Source organism: Halichoerus grypus, chromosome 14 (genome assembly GCF_964656455.1).
Source record: "Halichoerus grypus chromosome 14, mHalGry1.hap1.1, whole genome shotgun sequence".
Classification (NCBI taxonomy): domain Eukaryota; kingdom Metazoa; phylum Chordata; class Mammalia; order Carnivora; family Phocidae; genus Halichoerus; species Halichoerus grypus.
In genome coordinates this window covers 83,707,630-83,728,215 of record NC_135725.1, presented here as the reverse complement: position 1 = coordinate 83,728,215, position 20,586 = coordinate 83,707,630, and the positions used below count along the sequence as shown (strand labels likewise).

Here is a 20,586-nt window from a genome sequence, read left to right as displayed (position 1 = left end):
AGATGCTGCACACAAAGCCATACGAATGCTTTCTGAAGAGGTTACTGAACTCCAGTTCTGATATTGGCAGATTAGGGTCAGCCACTTCCTAAATGGACAAGTTCCTTAACTTTTTTTGAGATCTCCATTTTCTCAGTTACAAAAATGGTAATAGCAGTTGTATCCACCTTTGGGATTATGAGAATTATGTGACACAACACGAAACACGGTATTTAGTAATGGTCTGTACTCAGTGAAGTCACAACTCTGAAGAAAGGGAGAAAGAGATGGTGTGGTTCTTCTAGATATTGATTAATTATAACTATTTTTAAGTCTATTCTAGTAGACTTCTGGTTTATATTTTAATGTGTGTGTATATATATATATGATATGTATCCTATATATGGTAGAATGTGAGATATATATATCTATAAATATATAGAAAGGTCATATATAATATTGAAGGTTTGAATTTAAAATGAGAAAATTTAAATTCTCTGTATCCAATCTAGATTTTTTCACAACATTCCATGTTCGTTCTATTTCTAAGCCCAATCAGCAACTCAAGCCCAGCACTCCAGGAAATCACATCCCACACATAGTACTATTGTTATGTCATTCATTTTGCCTGTTTGGCCTTTCCTGTTTTAGTTTTTTAATTCTCTATTGTAACTTTGCTCTAATGTTTACCTTGAGCTTCCTTTGCATTCTTATTTATTTATTTTTCCTGTGCATTTTTAAAAGGAAAAGAAAAAGAATGGTTATTACACCAGGGCCATTTTTATATTTTAACCAAATTTCTTTTAGTTGCAAATAACAAAAACTCATTTAAGTTAGCTTGAGAAAGAAAAAATAAAAGAAGGTATTGTATTACAAGACATGGGAATGTCAGTTTGTCATGGTATGTCAATTTGCCCGTAGTTAGGAAGTTCATCCAAGCCTTATAAAGTCTTGGAAAGGTCTGTAACTAGGAAATACAGAGTCCTCAAGAACCTTGGTGTTTCCTCTCTCCTGTTTCCTTAGCTCTGTGGTCTCCTGTATCTGCTTCTCTCTGCATAACTGCTATTTGCTGTGTGACTTTGGGCAAGAGCCTTAGTATGTATGTCTGTTGCCCTGTATGAAAAAAATATTGTGTATTAGCTTCCTGTGCTGCTGTTAAAAATTACCACAAACTTGTTCTCTCACAGTTCTGGAAGTTCAAAAGTCATGTGAAAATAAGGTGGGCAGAGCCACACTTCCTCCAGAGGCTCTAGGGGAGAATTCATCCCTTGCCTCATCCAGCTTGTAGTGGAAGCCATTCCTTGGCTTCGGCTGCCTTCTGCCTGTTTTCACATCGCCTTCTCTTCTGTGTGTACATGTGTGTGCGCATGCAGGCGTCTTTTCCTCTTCTGTTTATATCAAATCTCCTTCTGTCTTTCTCTTTTTAAAGACATGTGTGATTGCAAGTAGGGCTCACCTTTATAATCCAGAATAATCTCCCAATCCAAGATCCTTAATTAGATCACATCTGCAAAGATCCCTTTTCCTTACAAGATAACATTTACGGGTTTCAGGGATTAGGACCTGATATATTTGGGTGGCCATTATCCAGCCTACTACAAATAGGGATCATAAAGACATCTCAAAGTTGGCATATAATAAAGGTTGCCTAAATGCTAGTCTCCTGCCTTCTCTACATCTCTATGTATACTGCCATGCTCCTCCTGTAACATTGCTTTCAAATGCTTTTCTTTTCAGGAATGTTATTATCACATTAAGCGTGGATCTGTTAGGATAATAATGATAATGAAAATAATAGTTGTCATTTATTAAATGTCCATTGTAGCCCAGGCATTGTGCTGAGTACTTTATTTATGTATGTAGGTACCGTTATAATCCCCATTTTACAGATGAGAGAAACTAGGTTCAGAGAGGTGAAGTAACTTAATTTGCCCTCGTTCAGTCAGCTGGTTAAGTGTCAGAACTGGGGTTTAAATAAAGATCTGGGGTGTGTTCTTAATCATTATATCTTGCCTGTTACTCAGGAGTGTGGTTCAGATCTCTGGTTTCTTGCCTTGGCCTCTGATCAGAACCTTTTCTTGGAGGTTTCTTGTACCTGCTAGCAAGTTCTGACATCACAGTTCACCAGGGCACTCTTTTGTCATATGCCTGTTCTTTGGCGGTAGCTTGATCCTGAGTAAGTGAAATTTGAGGGAAGAGGAAGTTAGAGAGTTATATTCCAGCCCGAATTTCCTCTTTGACTAACTTGTTTGTTGCGAGGCAGTAAGTTCCTTGACTGTGGGGGTCACGATGATTTACCCAGTACCCAGAACCAAACACGGGGCCTGGACACAGAGTAGATGTTCTGCTAGAACGTAAGCTTCACCAGGGACTTTCATTCACTGCTGTAGCCATGCCTTTTACAACAGTGCCTAGAATAGAATAGTTGTCCAATATCTATTTGTTGAATAGGTGGAAGACTGGTTGGCTGGCTGGGCCTGGTTAAAACTTCTTCACTGGTTGGGCGCCTAGGTGGCTCAGTCGTTAAGCGTCTGCCTTCAGCTCAGGTCATGATCTCCAGGTCCTGGGATCGAGCCCCGCATCAGGCTCCCTGCTCAGCGGGGAGTCTGCTTCTCCCTCTCCCTCTGCCTCTCCCCACTGCTCCTACTCTCTCTCTCTCTCTCTGTGTATCTCTGTCTCAAATGAATAAATTAAAAAAAAAAAAAATTCTAAAAAAAAAAAAACTTCTTCACTGGTTAATAATTATAACTTTCATTTACTAGGTATATGCCATTTGCTGGGCACTGACATAAATTATCAGTAATCACCTTATCACCTTTCTACAGGGTAGAAGTAAGTGATGGGCTGTGGCTGAGGAAGGTGAGGGAGAGAGAGGAGTCAGGGCTATCTCCCAAGTTTTTGACCTGGATACTGGTCCAAGTGATGATGAAACCCAGGGAGAGGAGCATGAGTTATTTTTAAAATAGGCTGTGTTTGTGATATCTGCAGGTAGATGCAAGGGTCTGCTCCTAGGACAAAGGCTCTAAAAATGACCCCTGTTTGCCAGTTAGCCGGGAAAGAGTGATGTTCTTGATCTTCCCAGAGCAAGGTTGCTTATTTTATTTTATTATTTTTTTAAAGATTTTATTTATTTATTTGACAGAGAGAGACACAGTGAGAGAGGGAACACAAGCGGAGGGAAGTGGGAGAGGGAGAAGCGGGCTTCCCGTGGAGCAGGAGCCCGATGCGGGGCTCGATCCCAGGACCCTGGGATAATGACCCGAGCCGAAGGCAGACGCTTAAGGGCTGAGCCACCCAGGCGCCCCAAGGTTGCTTATTTTAGAACTGCAGGCTTAAAGCCATTATTTCCATGTGTTCTAATTTGAGTATGTTCAGTTTCTGTTCCAGATGATCGGGCTGAACAGCGGACCTGCCTCATTTGTGGGGACCGTGCTACAGGCTTGCACTATGGGATCATCTCCTGTGAGGGCTGCAAGGGGTTTTTCAAGCGGAGCATTTGCAACAAGCGGGTATATCGGTGCAGTCGTGACAAGAACTGTGTTATGTCTCGGAAGCAGAGGAACCGGTGCCAGTACTGCCGCCTGCTCAAATGCCTCCAGATGGGGATGAATCGGAAGGGTGAGTGGTGCTTGTGGCTCGACTGCCCACTTTACCATCACTTTACCTTTAGGGTTAGCTGTTAAGCCGTGGAGTTTTTCATTTCCCACCATATATTTGGGTGGCCATTATCCAGCCTACTACAAATAGGGATCATAAAGACATCTCAAAGTTGGCATACACAATATTTTTTTCATACAGGGCACTATATGCCAAGTCTTGTACTGTGTACTCATAAACCCAAGACACATTTGACACAGTTCCTGCCTACAGGGATTTCCCAGAGTAGGTGGGGAGAAAGACTAGTGAGATGTTAAGGATTCTGTGAGAATGAATTCACAGGTTCCAATTGGCAAGACCCCAATTAACAATCAAGTCCTAACTCGGATTAATATACTCCACTAATTCTTCTTTCAGAGCATTACGACAGGAAGTAGGAATTTTAGATGAAGAAGCAGAAAGGCAGTATGTCACCTGAATGTGATAACATTTTGCTTGCTAGAATCATGGCATACTCAGAGGTTAGGTATGCCCAGAAATCTGCTTCCCGGTTGGTGAAGAATTTGGGATTTATTGGGAAGCTTTCCGAGAGCCATTAGCCTGAGATTATGTTAATAAACCAATATTCTAAGAGGATTAATCCAGGAGGCAGGCTTTAAAAAATGGATTGGTGTGGGGAAAGCAGAAAGGCCACCTAGAAAGTTTTTAGAAGAGTCCAGAAGAAAGATGTGAAGAATCTGACAGAGGGGCAGGAAAGGTGGGGAGATGTGGAGAAGCTTACCTGATAGGAGTTGATAACATACTGGGTATTGGGCAACACCAGAAGTTGAAGTTGCAGGTTTGGATTAATAGTAATGACCCCACCAGAAAAAAAAAAAATCAGCCTAAAAAGCAAGTGGGGCAAAATGTTGGCCTTGGCAGTGCATTGTTTAAGGTATCTAAGAAGGACACATACAGTGTCCGCCAGGGAATTTGGATATGTAGGACTGGAACTGAAGTGAAAAGTCCTGCCTTCAAGTAGAAGTTTGTGGAACTATTTGCAATCAGATGGCAAAATTTTGTTTGTGGGTAGAAATCACCCAGAGAGAACTTGGATACAGAAGAGGAGAGGGCCAATGTCAGAAATTAAGAGTATTCTCATAGAGGGTAGAGAGTAGTACAGTACAGTTCAGTAGAAAGAATGGAGGCAGAGGTTGGTGACAGACTAGCTCTGTGACCTTGCACAGTTTGCTTTATGTCTCTAATGCTCAATGATCTTACTTTTAAAATAGTATGATAAAACTTAACCTTTCAGAGTTCTGTAGAGGATTAAATATGACAACATATATATGAAATACTACTCAGCAAGGTACTAGGGGTTCATAATAGTAATGCATAGGGGTAGGAGTTAGATTTAGTGAACTATTCAAGTTGGTTTTGTCACATTAATAAATGCAGACAACCAGATATACTTCAGACTGTTTTTTTATTATATGTGGGATAAGAAGAATCTTTTGAAAACTTGCCCATTAGGAAGAAAGGTAAGAAAGTTATAAAACAGCATTTAGATAAATTTAGGTCATTTATAATTTATTTATAATATTAATATTTATTGATTACTATGTATATCAGAAACTTATACACTTTCTATGCATTATCTCCTTGAAAATGCACAAACCTATTATTAAATATTACCGTCAGTTTAGGGGCACCTGGCTGGCTTAGTTGGTGGAGTGTGCAACTCTTGATCTTGGGGTCATGAGTTCAAGCCCTACGTTGGGTGTAGAGATTACTTAAAAATAAAATCTTTAGGGGCGCCTGGGTGGCTCAGTCCTTAAGGGTCTGCCTTCAGCTCAGGTCATGATCCCAGGGTCCTGAGATCAAGCCCCACATAGGGCTCCCTCCTCAGCGGGAAGCCTGCTTCTCCCTCTCCCCGTTTGTGTTCCCTCTCTCACTGTCTCTCTCTCTGTCAAATAAATAAAATCTTTTTTTTTTTTAAAGATTTATTTATTTGAGAGAGCGAGAATGAGAGAGAGAGAGAGAGTACATGAGAGGGGGGAGGGTCAGAGGGAGAAGCAGGCTCCCCGTTGAGCAGGGAGCCCAATGCGGGGCTCGATCCCGGGACTCCAGGATCATGACCTGAGCCGAAGGCAGTCGCTTAACCAACTGAGCCACCCAGGTGCCCCCAAATAAATAAAATCTTAAAATAAATAAATAAAATAAAATAAAATCTTTAAAAAAATACTCCCCTCAGTTTATAGATGCAGGTTGGGGAGGTAAAATGACTTACCAGTAGATAGGTTAGTGGTGATTATATTGATAATAATTATTAGGTTTGTTATTAATCAAGCAGAGCTTGTACTTAACCACATGGACAACATGTCTACCGTATGGCATAGCTACTTGCATGATGGAATGCCCTGTGTTTACTGGATGATAAATACCTATAAGAGGGCATTTAAAACTTAACAACTTTGTCCTCTGTGTTTCTAATCTCATCTTCTGTCTGGAACTTACTGTGCCTCAAGCCTGCTTTGCATTATCCTGCCTGTGTTCAGGTTCTTTCCTTTGCCTAGGAGTCCTCTCTCTTCCCTACTCTTTCCCAGCCATCAGTACCAAACAGGTGATGCCTTGAAGAGAGAGTCTATGGGCATCTACCCCCTTTCATATGATTTGGTCATGGTCTCGTTTTCTCATTTCCCTTTGTTGTCTTCACTGTATTTTACCAAAGCATATTTATGGGTTGCCTTCTTCACTACTCTCTGATGATTCATCCTGCTTATTCAGTTGGAGTGTGAGATTCTGGGGCTTCTAACCAAACTCTCCTATTTCAGGGAAGAAGAAGCTTAACTTCTTAATTCCTGTAACCATAGCTGGGAGAAGATGACACATAGAGTGTGAGGGGTGGGAACTGCCTTCCTGTGTCCCATTTTCCTGCCTTGCAAGATGGCTTAGTTGCCTTGTGAAGGCTGCCTCCCAGAGAGAAACCCTGCCACCTCCTGGCTGGTGCTGAGAAAGCAGAATTAAAATTACAGTTGCCATTGAATATTTTTGAATTGATGTAACTGTCCCATATGGAACTATAGTGTTCGACATAATTTTATGCATTTGTCAAAACCTATAGAAATATATGCCACTAAAGAATTGAATTTTACTGTATATAAATTTGTTTAAAAGCAACCAGTATAGGGGGAAAGACAATGTAGACTGTGATAAATGAATCTAACTGATGTTACAAATAAATCACATAGCCACACTGCAGGAAATGGGAGAGAAAGGAGCTGACCTTGGGAAATAGTGTTTTGACTGTATCCTGTATACCGTAGGGCTGAAGATAAAAAGAACTGTATACAAACAAAGCTGTCTAGTTTGTAAATTTATTTCTGTCAAGGTTATGGGTTGGGAATTCTGTCACTACTTTATTTGTATACTCGGGTTGAACAAACAAGTGAACATATATATTGTTGATAATGAGAGTCGAGTTTCTCACATCAGAGAAGAAAGTTAAAAATCAGGAAAGGGGAAGGCTAAACTGAAACCTCTGGTGCTAGATTGGAAGCATCAATATGTACTCATGTTTAGAAAAAAAAATTTAGAAAAACCAGATCTTGGTTTCCAAATATCAATAAAGGGAATCAGGACTCTTTGGAGAAGGGGTTGATTCTAGGGTTGAGGCAGGGAAAATATAAGATGAGCCTGGAGCGTCTGGTGGTGCCAGAAAGTTAGGATGTGCTATATTTTTTTTAAAAAGGAGGGGGCAGGGCATTATCAAAAGGTCATAGACGTCAACCTGAAAGCACTTTCAGTAGCCAAAGTTGGAACAACTTGAGCAACAAAATAACTATACATTAGTTTATAACCCAAAGAATAAAATATCCATGAGTTCATACTGATAGAACTAACTGAATAGAGGAGTGATAGTTCTTTCTTATAGAAGAATTCCAATTAATAAGTGTAGAAGGCATGAGGGAAATAGAAAATCACCATTAAAACACACGATAACAATTGCTGTAGGCAGGATTGACTTATGGATGCTAAAAGAAGAGCATAGTTTTAAACAGAAGCAGAGTATTTGCATAGCCCCAGAATATTTAGTAATTACACAAGGAAAAATAGTAAGTTTCAGTAGAGAATTCTGACAGATACCACTTTAGCCAAGTAAGCAAGGTCAATATCACCAGTGTATTTACGCTGGTATCATATGCCCCCTGATATGATATAGTAGGGGCATGTATACACACAGGGATGGATTCGTTCCCAGTCTACTCATGAGAAAACAGGCAAACCCAAATTGAAAGACATTCTTCTAAATAACTTTTTTTCCCAAAGATTTTATTTATTTGACAGAGAGAGAGCACGCGCACACACGCACAAGCAGGGGGAGCGGCAGGCAGAGGGAGAGGGAGAAGGCAGGGAGCCCAATGTGGGGCTCAGTCCCAGGACTCTGGGATCATGACCTGAGACAAAGGCAGACGCTTAACTGACTGAGCCACCCAGATACCCCTAAAATAACTGACATTATACAGAATACTCTCAAAAGTGTCAGGGTCACAAAAGACAAGGAAAGACTAAGAAAGATTGAAGGAAACTATGGAGACATGACAACTATATGCAATGTGGGATCCAAGATTAGATTCTGGAACAGAAGCGGACATCAGTGGGGAAATCTGAATAAAGTTTATACTTTGGTCAATATTATTATACCAAAGTTAATTCCTTAGTTTTGATGAATAGTCTGTGGGTTATATAAGATGTTAACAGATGGGGAAGCTGGGTATAGAGTATATAGGAATTCTCCACCTTTTTTTTTTTTTTTTTTTGCAACTCTTCTGTAAGTCTAAACTTAACTCAAAATTTAAAAACTTTAATGTTCAAAAAAAATTCCAACTGACATGTATGAGTCAGCCTTCTCTTGTCCCTCATCTCTGGACATAGATATCTCTTCATACCTGGAATTTGGCTAGTCAGGAAATTAATTAGCAAGACAGTGAGGGAAATTTAAATAAGGGTAGTGAGTAGAGGCTGGGCCCCATCTGTCCATCTTCACTACTACTCCATTACCCCCCAGACACCTACAGCTCACCCATCTTGCAGCCTTCAGGATAAATTCTGGCTCCTCAGAATGATTTTCAAAGCCCCTCTGACCCTGGCATCAGCCTCTTCATCCCTTCTGCCTTTGCTGCTCCCCATACAATTCACATTCCATCTTAGTTCTCCAAAAACTCAATGATGTTTCATGTTTGGGGGGCTTTGCATATGTGGTTTCATCTTCCTAGAATGATTTACCCCCTCCTCTTCACGTGGTTATATATACTTTTCTTTGGAGGCTCAGCTTTTCTTTGTAACATCCTCTAAGCAGCTTTCTCTGACACCACCCCTCACCAGAAAGCTGACCCTCCTGGACTTCCACAGCCCCTTTTGCCCTCTGCTATAGCCCCAATCACCTTGTGCTATCTTTCTGTTCCCCCCATTATTAGACAATGTGCCCCTCAAGGGCTATGTCAAGTCCCGCTTTCCTTGTGTCCTTTACCAGTTAACCCAGTTAGGTAAGATGCTTTCTGGTTTGGTGGATTTACTCTGGTGGGGGGCCAGAGCACGAAGTGGGATAGGGAAAATATTGTTAATTTCATCAGCGGCAAGAGGAAGATAACTGAGCCTCATGAAGGAATTTAGTCAGTACAGAAATTATGTGGGGAAAAAAAAGAAATTATTTGAGAATATTTAAAACTCCTTTAACTTTGTTGTCTCATAACTTACTAGTCAACTAGTTAAAAAGTAAAAAGTTAAGGAAAACTTCTTGGAAGAGGCTGATGTTTGTAGAATGGCATCGTGAGAATGACTCTGTAGCGTTGCCATACTGCTTTACCAGGATTAAAATGGAGCCCCAAGAAATCTCAAGCAGAGAATATTTGAGCAGAATCTTGAAGGCATAGAAGCTCAGGCTCCTTACAAACTTAAATAAGTATTGATTTGATTGATTGGTTGTAATCTCCACACCCAGTGTGGGGTTTGAACTCACAATCCCAAGATGAAGAATTGCATGCTCGTCCGACTGAGCCAGCCAGGCATCCCTTAAGAGCTTTTTATTTTTTTTTTATTTTTAATTTTTTTTTAAGATTTTATTTATTTGACAGAGAGAGACACAGCGAGAGAGGGAACACAAGCAGGGGGAGTGGGACAGAGAGAAGCACGCTTCCCGCTGAGCAGGGAGCCCGACGTAGGGCTCGATCCCAGGACCCTGGGATCATGACCTGAGCCGAAGGCAGACGCTTACGACTGAGCCACCCAGGCGCCCCCCTTAAGAGCTTTTTAAAAAACAACTCCCCTCCTCCCTCTCTCCAAACATGAGAGAGAGAAAAAGGAAGGGGGGGGGAAGGGAGGGAGAGAGAGAAAGTGTATGTGTTTATATATTTTTTCTTAACTATTTGGGAGGAAGTTAAAGACATCGTTCCTCTTTGTTTTCTAACATAACCAGAGCACTTATTATCAAATCAGGAAATTTAACATGGTATAATACTGTAATCTAATTAGCAGACCTTATTCAAATTTCACCACTTATTTCAATATCCTTTATAGCAGTGTATTTTTTGTGATCTAGGAGCCAATCCAGGATCATGCATTACATTTAGCTTTTATGTCTCTTCCGTCTCCTTTAATCTGAAATGATTCCTCATCCTTTTTTTTTTTCTTGAATAACATTGTTAATTTTGAAGAAGACAAATAGAATATTCCTCAACTTGGGCTTGTCAGTTTCCTCACAGTTACATTCAAGTTATGCATTTTTGGCAAGAATGCCACAACAGCAACGTTGTGTCCTTTTAGTGCATTCTATCGAGAGCGCATCGTATAGCTTTGCCCTACTATTGGTCATGTTAACTTGAGTCACTTGGTTGAGGTGATGTCATTTGGGTAAGGTGGTGTTGCCAGATTTTTCCACCGTAAATTTCTGAGTAGAGGCAACAACATGTGCGGAGGTAACACTGTAAAACAGCATGACATGTTCAAGGACTAACAGATAGTTGTCTGTCGGGGCACCTGGGTGGCTCAGTCGTTAAGCGTCTGCCTTTGGCTCAGGTCGTGGTCCCAGGGTCCTGGGATCGAGCCCCACATTGGGCTTCCCTGCTCTGCGGGAAGTCTGCTTCTCCCTCTCCCACTCCCCCTGCTTGTGTTCCTTCTCTCGCTGTGTTTCTCTCTGTCAAATAAATAAATAAAATCTTAAAAAAAAAAATGATAGTTGTCTGTAGTTACAATGTAACGTTTGTGGCAAGAGATGAAGATGGGGAACCCCAGAAGAATGAGATCATAGGAGTGTCTTGAATGCTAAGCTTTAGGGAGCTTGGGTTGAGCCCATAGACCAAAGGGAGCCACCAATGGGTTTTGAGCAGGACTTTGATGTAGTTAGCTTTGTGTCTTACTCTCCTTTCCGTTTCTGGGTTTGGTTTGGCTGCCCAAGCCTAAGTGAGGAATGGTAGGTACAGCAGTTCCAGAGCAGAAAAAGCATTTGTACTTCTTTTAAGCAGATAGAAGAACTATAGCTGCTGCCACTCAGACTTGGATAAGAGATACAGCAAAACCATTCCTGTGACCTTGCACCCAGAAGCCCTTTGTTTTTGTTTTTTTTCTAAATCAGTTCAGTACAAGAAAGATTCTCAGCGCCGCTGAGAAACTTGCTCTTAGCTCAGTATAGCATCAAGGAATAAGCAAAGAATCAGAGGACCTAAACTAAAATTCCCCCGCTCTGTCAGTTCTTCCCTGAGTGGTCTTGAACAAATCCCTTTACCTCTCTGAGCTTCAGGTTTTTTCATCTCTAAACTACATAGATAATAATAATGTACACCTTCCAAGAATCAAATGTGATATCATATTTATGAATACATTATAAGCTTTAAAATATGATCCAAGTTTTTGTTTTAACAGAGGCACTGTGACACATTGTATTATTTCCCATACTTCAGGCAGTTTCATGCCATCTTGACAAATTTTACAATCTTTGACCAAACCAGTACTATTATTTATATTCTTCTTTATTTTTTTAAAAGATTTTATTTATTTGAGAGAGAGAGCAAGAGAGAGTGAGCACGAGTGGGGTGAGGGGCAGAGGGAGAAGCCGACTCCCCACCGAGCAGGGAGCCCGATATGAGGCTTGATCTGGGACTCTGGGATCCTGACCTGAGCCGAAAGCAGACGCCCAACCAACTGAGCCACCCAAGCACCCCTATATTCTTATTTTGTTTGTTTGTTTGTTTTTTAAAGATTTTATTTATTTATTTGACAGAGAGAGACACAGTGAGAGAGGGAACACAAACAGGGGAAGTAGGAGAGGGAGAAACAGGCTCTCCGCTGAGCAGGGAGCCAGATGCGGGGCCCGATCCCAGGACCCTGGGATCATGACCTGAGCCGAAAGCAGATGCTTAACGACTGAGCCACCCAGGTGCCCCTATATTCTTCTTTAAATCAAAATTAAAAAAAAAAAATCAAAGTTAATTTTCAAAGGGGATTTTTTATCACCTCAGTGAATGGAAAATCAGTATATTTTAATGCACATTAGGGTAAGTGTATAATTAAGAGTTTATGTACCACCTAAAATTTTGTTTCTCCAGTAGTATGCAGACACACTATGGGAAAAACTAGTTGTGGAAAGAAGTCTGGTCTTAGTATAATAGTCTGGATTCCAACCCTGATTCTGCTGTATAGTTTCTGTTACTGTAAACAAAGTACTTCATTTTCCTGAGCCTTACATTCATCTGCTCAATGGGAGTGATACTGATAACTTCCCTCATGGGTTTGTTTTACCCAAGATATACCTGAAACACAGTACATGTCCATCATGTGTGACTTTCCTTAGTCCAAGGGGGGGTTGAGAGACAACACGAGCTTTTAAATATCAGAACAAAAAATTGGTTAAGTTGTAAATCTTTAAGATTTGTGGCCCTTAAAAAAGAAAAACGTGTTGAGTTCCTTCCTCACCTCCAAGACAGTGAGAGTGAGATATCAAGTAAAATGTATTCAGTGTTGGATCTGCTGATGATAGATCTTTATTCTGCACCTGTGAGCTGAAGCAAAGACATAGAGAACTCAGTATTGGAAATGGAAGTGTCTGAAGACTGTCATTGACTCTAGAACAGCAGAGAGGGAATTTTAAGGATTTTTAGAACTTGAAATTAGGTTGAAAGAGAGCTCCCAACAAAAACCAGTATGCATCTGGCTCTAATATAAACTGTATGTTTCCCACTCCAAATTCACAGCAGCCTTGTAAAGCAGACTATGTTGTCTCCATTTCACAGATGAAGATGTTAAGGCTCCAGCAAAGCTGGGAATGGAACCTTGGTTTTTTAATTACTGTGTACATAGAAAAGAGGCTGGGTAGAGGGAAGTATTAGTTATTGAATACCTACTTTATGTGCCAGGCCCTATGCTTGGTGCTTTAGCTATGTTATTTTATATGTGATCCTCAGAATACCCTATAAGATAGGTTCCAGTAGCCCCATTTATTCTTCAAGAAACTGAGGTTCAGAGAGGTGAAGAAACTTGTCTGTAGTTACACAGACCAGGCAAAAACTGGATTTACTAATTTATTTTAAAAAGATTTTTTAGTATTTATTTTTGCGAGAGATCGCGCACAAGTGGGGGGAGGGGCAGAGGGAGAAGCAGGCTTCCCGCTGAGCAGGGAGCCTGATGCGAGACTTGATCCCAGGACCCTGGGATCATGATCTGAACCGAAGGCAGACGCTTAACAGACTGAACCACCGAGGCGCCCCAAAAACTGGATTTAGACCCAAGCTTGTCTAATGCTGAAATGTGTAATCTTCTAAGGATACCAAGGATGATGTCTGCTTTAAGGAAAATGAACTTCCTGTTAACCTTTCAGTTACCACAGGAACTGAGTGTTATGCTTGGAACCCTCAACCCTGCCCCAAGAACTTTCTAGATTCTTCATGTTAATTTTTCTGGAAGCAGGTATATTATTTATATATGTATATATATACATGTATATGTGTGTGTGTGTGTGTGTACATATATATATATGTATATGTATATATAGCAAAGCTTACTCTCATGATGCTGTTAGCTTATCTTCTGTTGTTAACATTGCCTCCTCCAAGCTAGCCTCCAGAGAGGCCATCACAAAGATTTTTCGAAAATGCCAACCTGACCACATCCATCCCCTGCATTCCATCTTATCCTCAGGTTCCTCTGCTGACATCCATACTCTTACCCTAACATTAAAGGCTATCTATGATCTGGCCCCAGTTGGCCTCTCCAACATCCAGCTTCATCTCTTGGTACTCTACACACAGGCACGCACACACACACACACACACACACACACAAATGAGTTGAGGGGGAGGGGCAGAGGAAGAGGGAGAGAGAGAATCCCAAGCAGGCTTCACATCCAGTGCAGAACCCTACACAGGGCTCAGTCTCACAACCCCGAGATCATGCCCTGAGCCAAAACCAAGAGTCTGATGCTTAACTGATTGAGCCACCCAGGCACCCCTTTACTGACTGCTTATATAGAGAGAAACGAATCAGATCAAAATTTTGATTAATTTAAAAAAAAATTTGTTCTTCTCATCCTATAAATTAGACTCAAACTTAGCCTGGAAATAAAAAATACTTTCTTTAAAAATGGAAATATTCTTTCTATCCCTCTCTTTGAATTTACTGAAGCCTTCAGATGCCTCATCCTGGTGGGATATTTGTAACTGTGCACAGGACTATTAATAATGCTGTCACCTTTGCTGAGCATATTAAATGCATGCAGGGTGTGCAGTATGTGTCCATTGCCCTGGGGGCCCAGAAGTATCTGTTGCCTATGACGTAGCCTAGAATAATGGAAAGAGTATATACTTTGGGTCCAGAAAGACCTCTGTTTTGATCTTGATTTCACCAATTATTACCTTGTGCTTTTGGCCAAGTAAGTTCTCTTTTTGTGCCTAGATTTCTGTGGGTATGCTTTTGACCATCTTGACTTATGTTTCCTTCCAGCAATCAGAGAAGATGGCATGCCTGGAGGCCGAAATAAGAGCATTGGGCCCGTCCAGGTGAGTTCTAGGCCTGTCTTTTGTGATACATCCTGGAAGCCCAGTGCTTCTGGTGTTCCTGTAGCTGCTTACCTTGATCTTCTCATCTCCTGATGGGGGGAGCCATCTTGCTTTCATTCCCATAAAATTGCTTTTAGAGCCTGGTTATGAAAGTGCTTTGAAAATCTTAAATATGTAACATAATGATTAAAGCTCTTCTTGTGATTCCCTTAACCGTTCCCAAGGATTTCACAGGAAGTGAACCCAATTCTGGTTCTAAACCATCCAGAGGATTTTTTATGTCAGTCACTCAAGGTTGTCGATAACTTAGCCTGGCAGAAATCAGTAAGACTACTTTGCTGTTCAATGTCTGTAAAGATATATCAGCAGAAAGTTCATTGCCTTACTTGTAGGGTAGGAATGATAATACCCATTCAGTCTCACAAATATTTAAGTACTTACTGTGGGCAGGTCCTTTGTACTGTGAACTCAGTCTAGTGGGAGAGACAGATGTGTAAACAGACATCAGAGTATAGTGAGTGGTAACAGGGGATGCCCAGGGAGTACAGAAAGGAGGGACTGCTTCTTCTTTTTTTTTTTTTTAATTGGAGCCGTGGTTGGGAACTGAAGACATTCAGGGAAGCCTTCCTAGAGAAGGTAAAGTTTGAACTGAGTCTTGAAGGAAAAAGGAGGAATTAGTTATGCTGGGAAGGGGTGGGGAGCCAAATATCTTCTATTCCTGCTAGACAGAACAGACTTTAAAAAGACCACGAGGTGAATCTTTAAGGAATCACAGGAAGTTGATGCGGTCAGGCTGGAGCGCTGGGCACGTGTAGTGGAGTGGCAGATGAGGCAGATTCCTTGAGTTTGGAATCTGTTCTCTAAAGAACGGCCTTCAGCTATCTTTGATTATAACTTCTTGGGTAAAGCCTTTGTAGGGCCAGCCTATGCCAACTTGTTCTTACTTGACAACAGAAGAACTTCACAAAGGTAGAAAATTGGATCTGTTTATGGGCCGATAAGTGAGTCCCTCAGCACACTAGTGAGTAAGACCATGCCTCAAGGATTATTGGTGTGGACCAAGAGACAACTACTAAAAGCTTTTAGGTAGAGAGAGAGACGTGGTCGGATTTGCATTTTATTTATTTATTTTTTTTTTTTTAAATTAAAGATTTTATTTATTTTTTTGACAGAGACACAGAGAGAGAGGGAACACAAGCAGGGGGAGTGGGAGAGGGAGAAGCAGGCTCCCTGCTGAGCACAGAGCCCGATGCGGGACTCCATCCCAGGACCCTGGGATCATGACCTGAGCTGAAGGCAGATGCTTAACGACTGAGCCACCCAAGCGCCCCAGTCAGATTTGCATTTTAAAAAGATCATTCTAGGGGCATCTGGGTGGCTCAGTGGTTGAGTGACTCACTCTTGATTTCGGCTCAGGTCATGATCTCAGGGTCATGGGATCAAGCCTCACATCAGGCTCCTTACTCAACAGGGAGTCTATTGGAGATTTTCTCTCTCCCTCTCCCACCCGCCCCCCACCATGTGCTCTCTTTCTTTCTCTAAAATAAATAAATAAATCTTTTAAAAAAGAAATTATAAAATTACAATTAAAAAAAAAAAGAAAGAGGGGCGCCTGCGTGGCTCAGTCGTTAAGCGTCTGCCTTCGGCTCAGGTCATGATCCTGGGGTCCTGGGATCGGGCCCCGCATCGGGCTCCCTGCTCGGCAGGAAGCCTGCTTCTCCCTCTCCTGCTCCCCCTGCTTGTGTTCCCTCTCTCACTGTCTCTCTCTCTGTCAAATAAATAAAAAAAAGAAAAAAAGAAAGAAAACTTTTAAAAGAAAAAAAGAAAGGGGTGCCTGGGTGGCTCAACAGGTTAAGTGGTCTGCCTTTGGCTCAGGTCATGATCCCAGGGTTCTGGGATTGAGCCCTGCATCAGGCTCCCTGCTCAGTGGGGAGCTGCTTCTCCTTCTCCCTCTGCCGCTCCCCCTGCTTCTGCTCTCTTTCTCTCTCTATCTCTGTCAAATAAATAAAAATAAAAAAAGAAAGATCATTCTAGCAATAGAAATTGTTTGTGAAGAGCTGGGTAAGTGTCCATGAAACTGGGAGCAAAGAAAAAGCAGTTTAAAGGGTTTTACAGAAGTCCAGCCAAGAGATATAGATATAGATAGATAATAGATAGTGGTTTTAAGTAGGACAATGATAGTACAATTTGAAGGGGAGAGAATTAGGTTCAAGAGAGATTTAATAGGTAAAATTGATAGGATTTATCCAGTTGAATGTGAGGGAATGAGAGAAAGACAGAAATTCATAGTTGTTTTGAGACATATGCTGATGAAATATGGGGAATTTCCTAGCACATATATGCACTCACTCAGGCTGTGGGTATGTGCTGTGTTCATTTCTTTTTTAAAAATCAAACATTTTTATTCATGTTATAATAAAAATTAATTTATTTTGGTCTATACCCATATGTGTTCTTATGTGTGTGTGCAGTAAAAAACATATAACATGAAATTTATCTCCTTAACAAATTAAGTATATGGTACAGTATTATTTACTATATGTACATTTTTGTACAGATCTCTACAATCTTTTCATCTTATGACTGAAACTCTATACCCATTGAGCAACAACTCCTTATTTCCCCTTCTCCCAGTCCCTGCAACCACCATTCTACTTTCCCTTTCTAAGAGTTTGACTACTTTTGGGACGCCTGGGTGGCTCAGTCGGTTGAGCGGCTGCCTTCGGCTCAGGTCATGATCCCAAGGTCCTGGGATTGAGCCCCGCGTCAGACTCCCTGCTCATCTGGGAGCCTGCTTCTCCCTCTCCCACTCTACCTGCTTGTGTTCCCTCTCTCGCTGTGTCTCTCTCTGTCAAATAAATAAAATCTTTAAAAAAAAAAATAAGAGTTTGACTACTTTTGATACCTCATTTAAGTGGAATCATGCAGTATTTGTTCTTCTGTGACTTCCTTATTTCATTTAGCGTAATATCCTCAAGGCTCATCCACATTGTAGCATATGCCAGGATTTCTAAGGCTGAATAATATTCTATTGTATGTATATACCATATTTTGTTTATCCATTCACCCATCAATGGATATTTAAGTTGTTTCCATCTCTTAGCCATTGTGAATAATGCTGCAGTGAATGTAGGAGGGCAGATATCACTTTGAGATCCTGGTTTCAGTTCTTTTGGATAAATACTCAGAAGTGGGATTACTGGGTCATTTGGTAGTTTTATTTTTAATTTTTTGAGAAACCTCCATACTGTTTTCTATAGTGGCCACACCACTTTATATCCCCACCCAGCATTGCATAAGGGTTCCAATTTTCTGCATCTTCTGTGGTACTTCTTATTTTCTGTTTTTTTCTGATAATGGCATTCTGGATAGTTGTGAGGTGATACCTCATTATGGTTTTGATTTGTGTTTTTCTGATGATTAGTGATGTTGAGCATCTTTTCATATACATGTTGGCTGTGCTGTTTACATGTCTTTGGAGAAGTTTTTTTTTGGTATGTCTATTCAAATCTTTTGCCCATTTTTATTTTTTTTTTTTAAAGATTTTTTTATTTGTCAGAGAGAGAGAGGGTTGAGAGAGAGAGAGCACAAGCAGGGGGAACGGCAGGCAAAGGGAGAAGCAGGCTCCCCGCTGAGCAAGGAGCCTAATGCGGGACTCAATCACCCTGGGACCATGACCTGAGAGCTGAAGGCAAACGTTTAACCTACTGAGCCACCCAGGCGTCCCATTTTTAAATCAGGTTATTTGGGGTTTTTGCAGTTGAGTTGTAGGAATTTCCTATATCTCTTGGGTATTAACCTTTATCAGATAAATGGTTTACAAATATTTTCTTTCATTCTTTAGGTTCCTGTTGACTGTTGATTGTTTACTTTGCAGAAGCTTTTTATTTTTTTATTTTTTTAAAGATTTTATCCATCTACTTGACAGAGAGAGACACAGCGAGAGAGGGAACACAAGCAGGGGGAGTGAGAGAGGGAGAAGCAGGCTTCCCGTGGAGCAGGGAACCCGATGCGGGGCTCGATCCCAGGACCCCAGGATCATGACCTGAGCTGAAGGCAGATGCTCAACAACTAAGCCACCCAGGCACCCCATTGCAGAAGCTTTTTAGTTTGATGTAATTCCATTTGTCTGTTTTTGCTTTTATTGCCTGTACTTTGGATATCATATTCAAGAAGTCATTGCCAAGGCCAATGTCAAGAAGCTTTTTCTCTGTGTTTTCGTTTAGGACTTTTATAGTTTCAGGTCTTACATTTAAGTCTTTAATCTATTTTGAGTTGATTTTTGTATGAAGTATAAGAACAGAATCTAATTTCATTCTTGTGCATATGAATATCTAGCTTTCCCAGTATCACTTGTTGAAGAGACTATTTTTTTTTTTTTTAAAGATTTTACTTATTTATTTGACAGAGAGGGTGAGAGAGCACAAGCAAGGGCAGCAACAGAAGGAGAGGGAGAAGCAGGCTCCCCGCTGAGCAGGGAGCCCGATGCGGGACTCGATCCCAGGACCCCGGGATCATGACCTGAGCCGAAGGCAGATGCTTAACCATCTGAGTCACCCAGGCGCCCCTGAAGAGACTATTCTTATGTTGTCTTGGCAGATTTGTCAAGATCTTTTGACTATATATGTGTGGGTTTATTTTGGAGCTCTCTATTCTGTTCCATTGGTCTGTAGGCCTGTCCTTATGCCAGTACCATACTGCTTTGATTGCTGTAACTTTTAATATGTTTTGAAACCAGGAAGTGTAAGGCCTCTAGCTTTGTTGTTCTTTGTCAGGATTGTTTTGGCGATTTGGGGTTCTTTGGGTTTCCATATGAGTTTTGTGATTGTTTTTTTCTATTTCTGCAAAAAATGCCATTGGAATGTTGATAGGAATTGCATTGAATCTGTAGATCAACTTGGATAGTATGGACATTTTAACAATAATTGTCTTTTAATCTGTGAACAGAGGATGTCTTTCCATTTATTTATATCTTTAATTTCTTTCAGCAGTGTACAAGTCTTTCATCCTTTTAGTTATGTTTATTCCTAAGTATCTTATTCTTTTTGATACTATTGTAACTGAGATTGTTTCCTTAATTTCTTTTCCAGATTCATTGTTAGTATATAAAAATGCAACTGATTTTGTGTTGCTTTTGTATCCTGAAACTTTGCTGAATTCTTTTGTTAGTTCTAATAGTTTTTTGGTTTTCTATTCATAAGATCATGTCATCTGTGAACTGAGATAATTTTACTTCTTTCTGATTTAGATGCTTTTTATTTCTTTTACATGTCTAATTGCAATGGCTAGGACTTCCTACTGTGTTAAATAGAAATAGTGAGAGTGGACATTTTTGCCTTGATCCTGATCTTAGAGAAAAAGCTTTTAGTTTTTCATCGAGTATAATGTTAGCTGTAGGCTTTTCATGTATGGCCTTTATTTGTAGTCATTCTTTTTATATTTAGATGCAGTAGAAAGTTTATCTGTTGGAAAAAATTCTTAAGCATTTCCTGAATGAAAAACCTTCTTCAGCATTACTCAGTGTCTTTTGAGTACCCTTCTCCCACCATGGCAGGGATCTTCAGTCACTTACGTCTCTACACTTTATGTTCTCTCTAGAATGGAGGGAGCTGATGCTCAGAGAAACCTATTTCATCTGTCATTGTATTTGACTTTTTGATACTGAGCATATAATTTTCCTTTTGTCTCTTACTTTTTTAGGTAGTGTTAAGAAGAGAGAGCTGTGATCTCCCAAGTTCTTAACTATGTTTAATTATAATTAAAAATTAGGGATAGAATTATGATTTATTGAGTACCTGTTGTGCACTTCATCACTTTATCTTAGATTAACCTCAAGTCTGTCTGATTCAGTTCTGTACCCTAAGAGGGAGCCCAGACTACTAAGTGGGTGGTATTATCTTCATTTTCTATGTGAGGGAACTAAGGTTCAGAAACTTGAGTGACTTGCCCAACAGTAAGCACCCAGTTAGGAAATGACAGATGAGAT

General features: G+C 40.6%; 1 protein-coding gene across 4 annotated transcripts in view; it reads left to right on the top strand.

Annotated features, from left to right (window-relative positions):
• NR6A1 (nuclear receptor subfamily 6 group A member 1) overlaps positions 1 to 20,586 on the top strand; it is a 228,274-nt gene that overhangs the window by 185,783 nt on the left and 21,905 nt on the right. For all 4 annotated transcript variants that reach the window (XR_013443838.1, XM_078061746.1, XM_078061745.1 and 1 more), the window contains exons 3-4: positions 3,355 to 3,597; positions 14,545 to 14,600. Coding sequence is in view for 3 of the 4 variants with exons in the window: in XM_078061746.1 (XP_077917872.1) it covers positions 3,355 to 3,597; positions 14,545 to 14,600 (299 nt within the window). In the remaining variant the exon portion in view is untranslated. The remainder of the gene's footprint in view (positions 1 to 3,354; positions 3,598 to 14,544; positions 14,601 to 20,586) is intronic.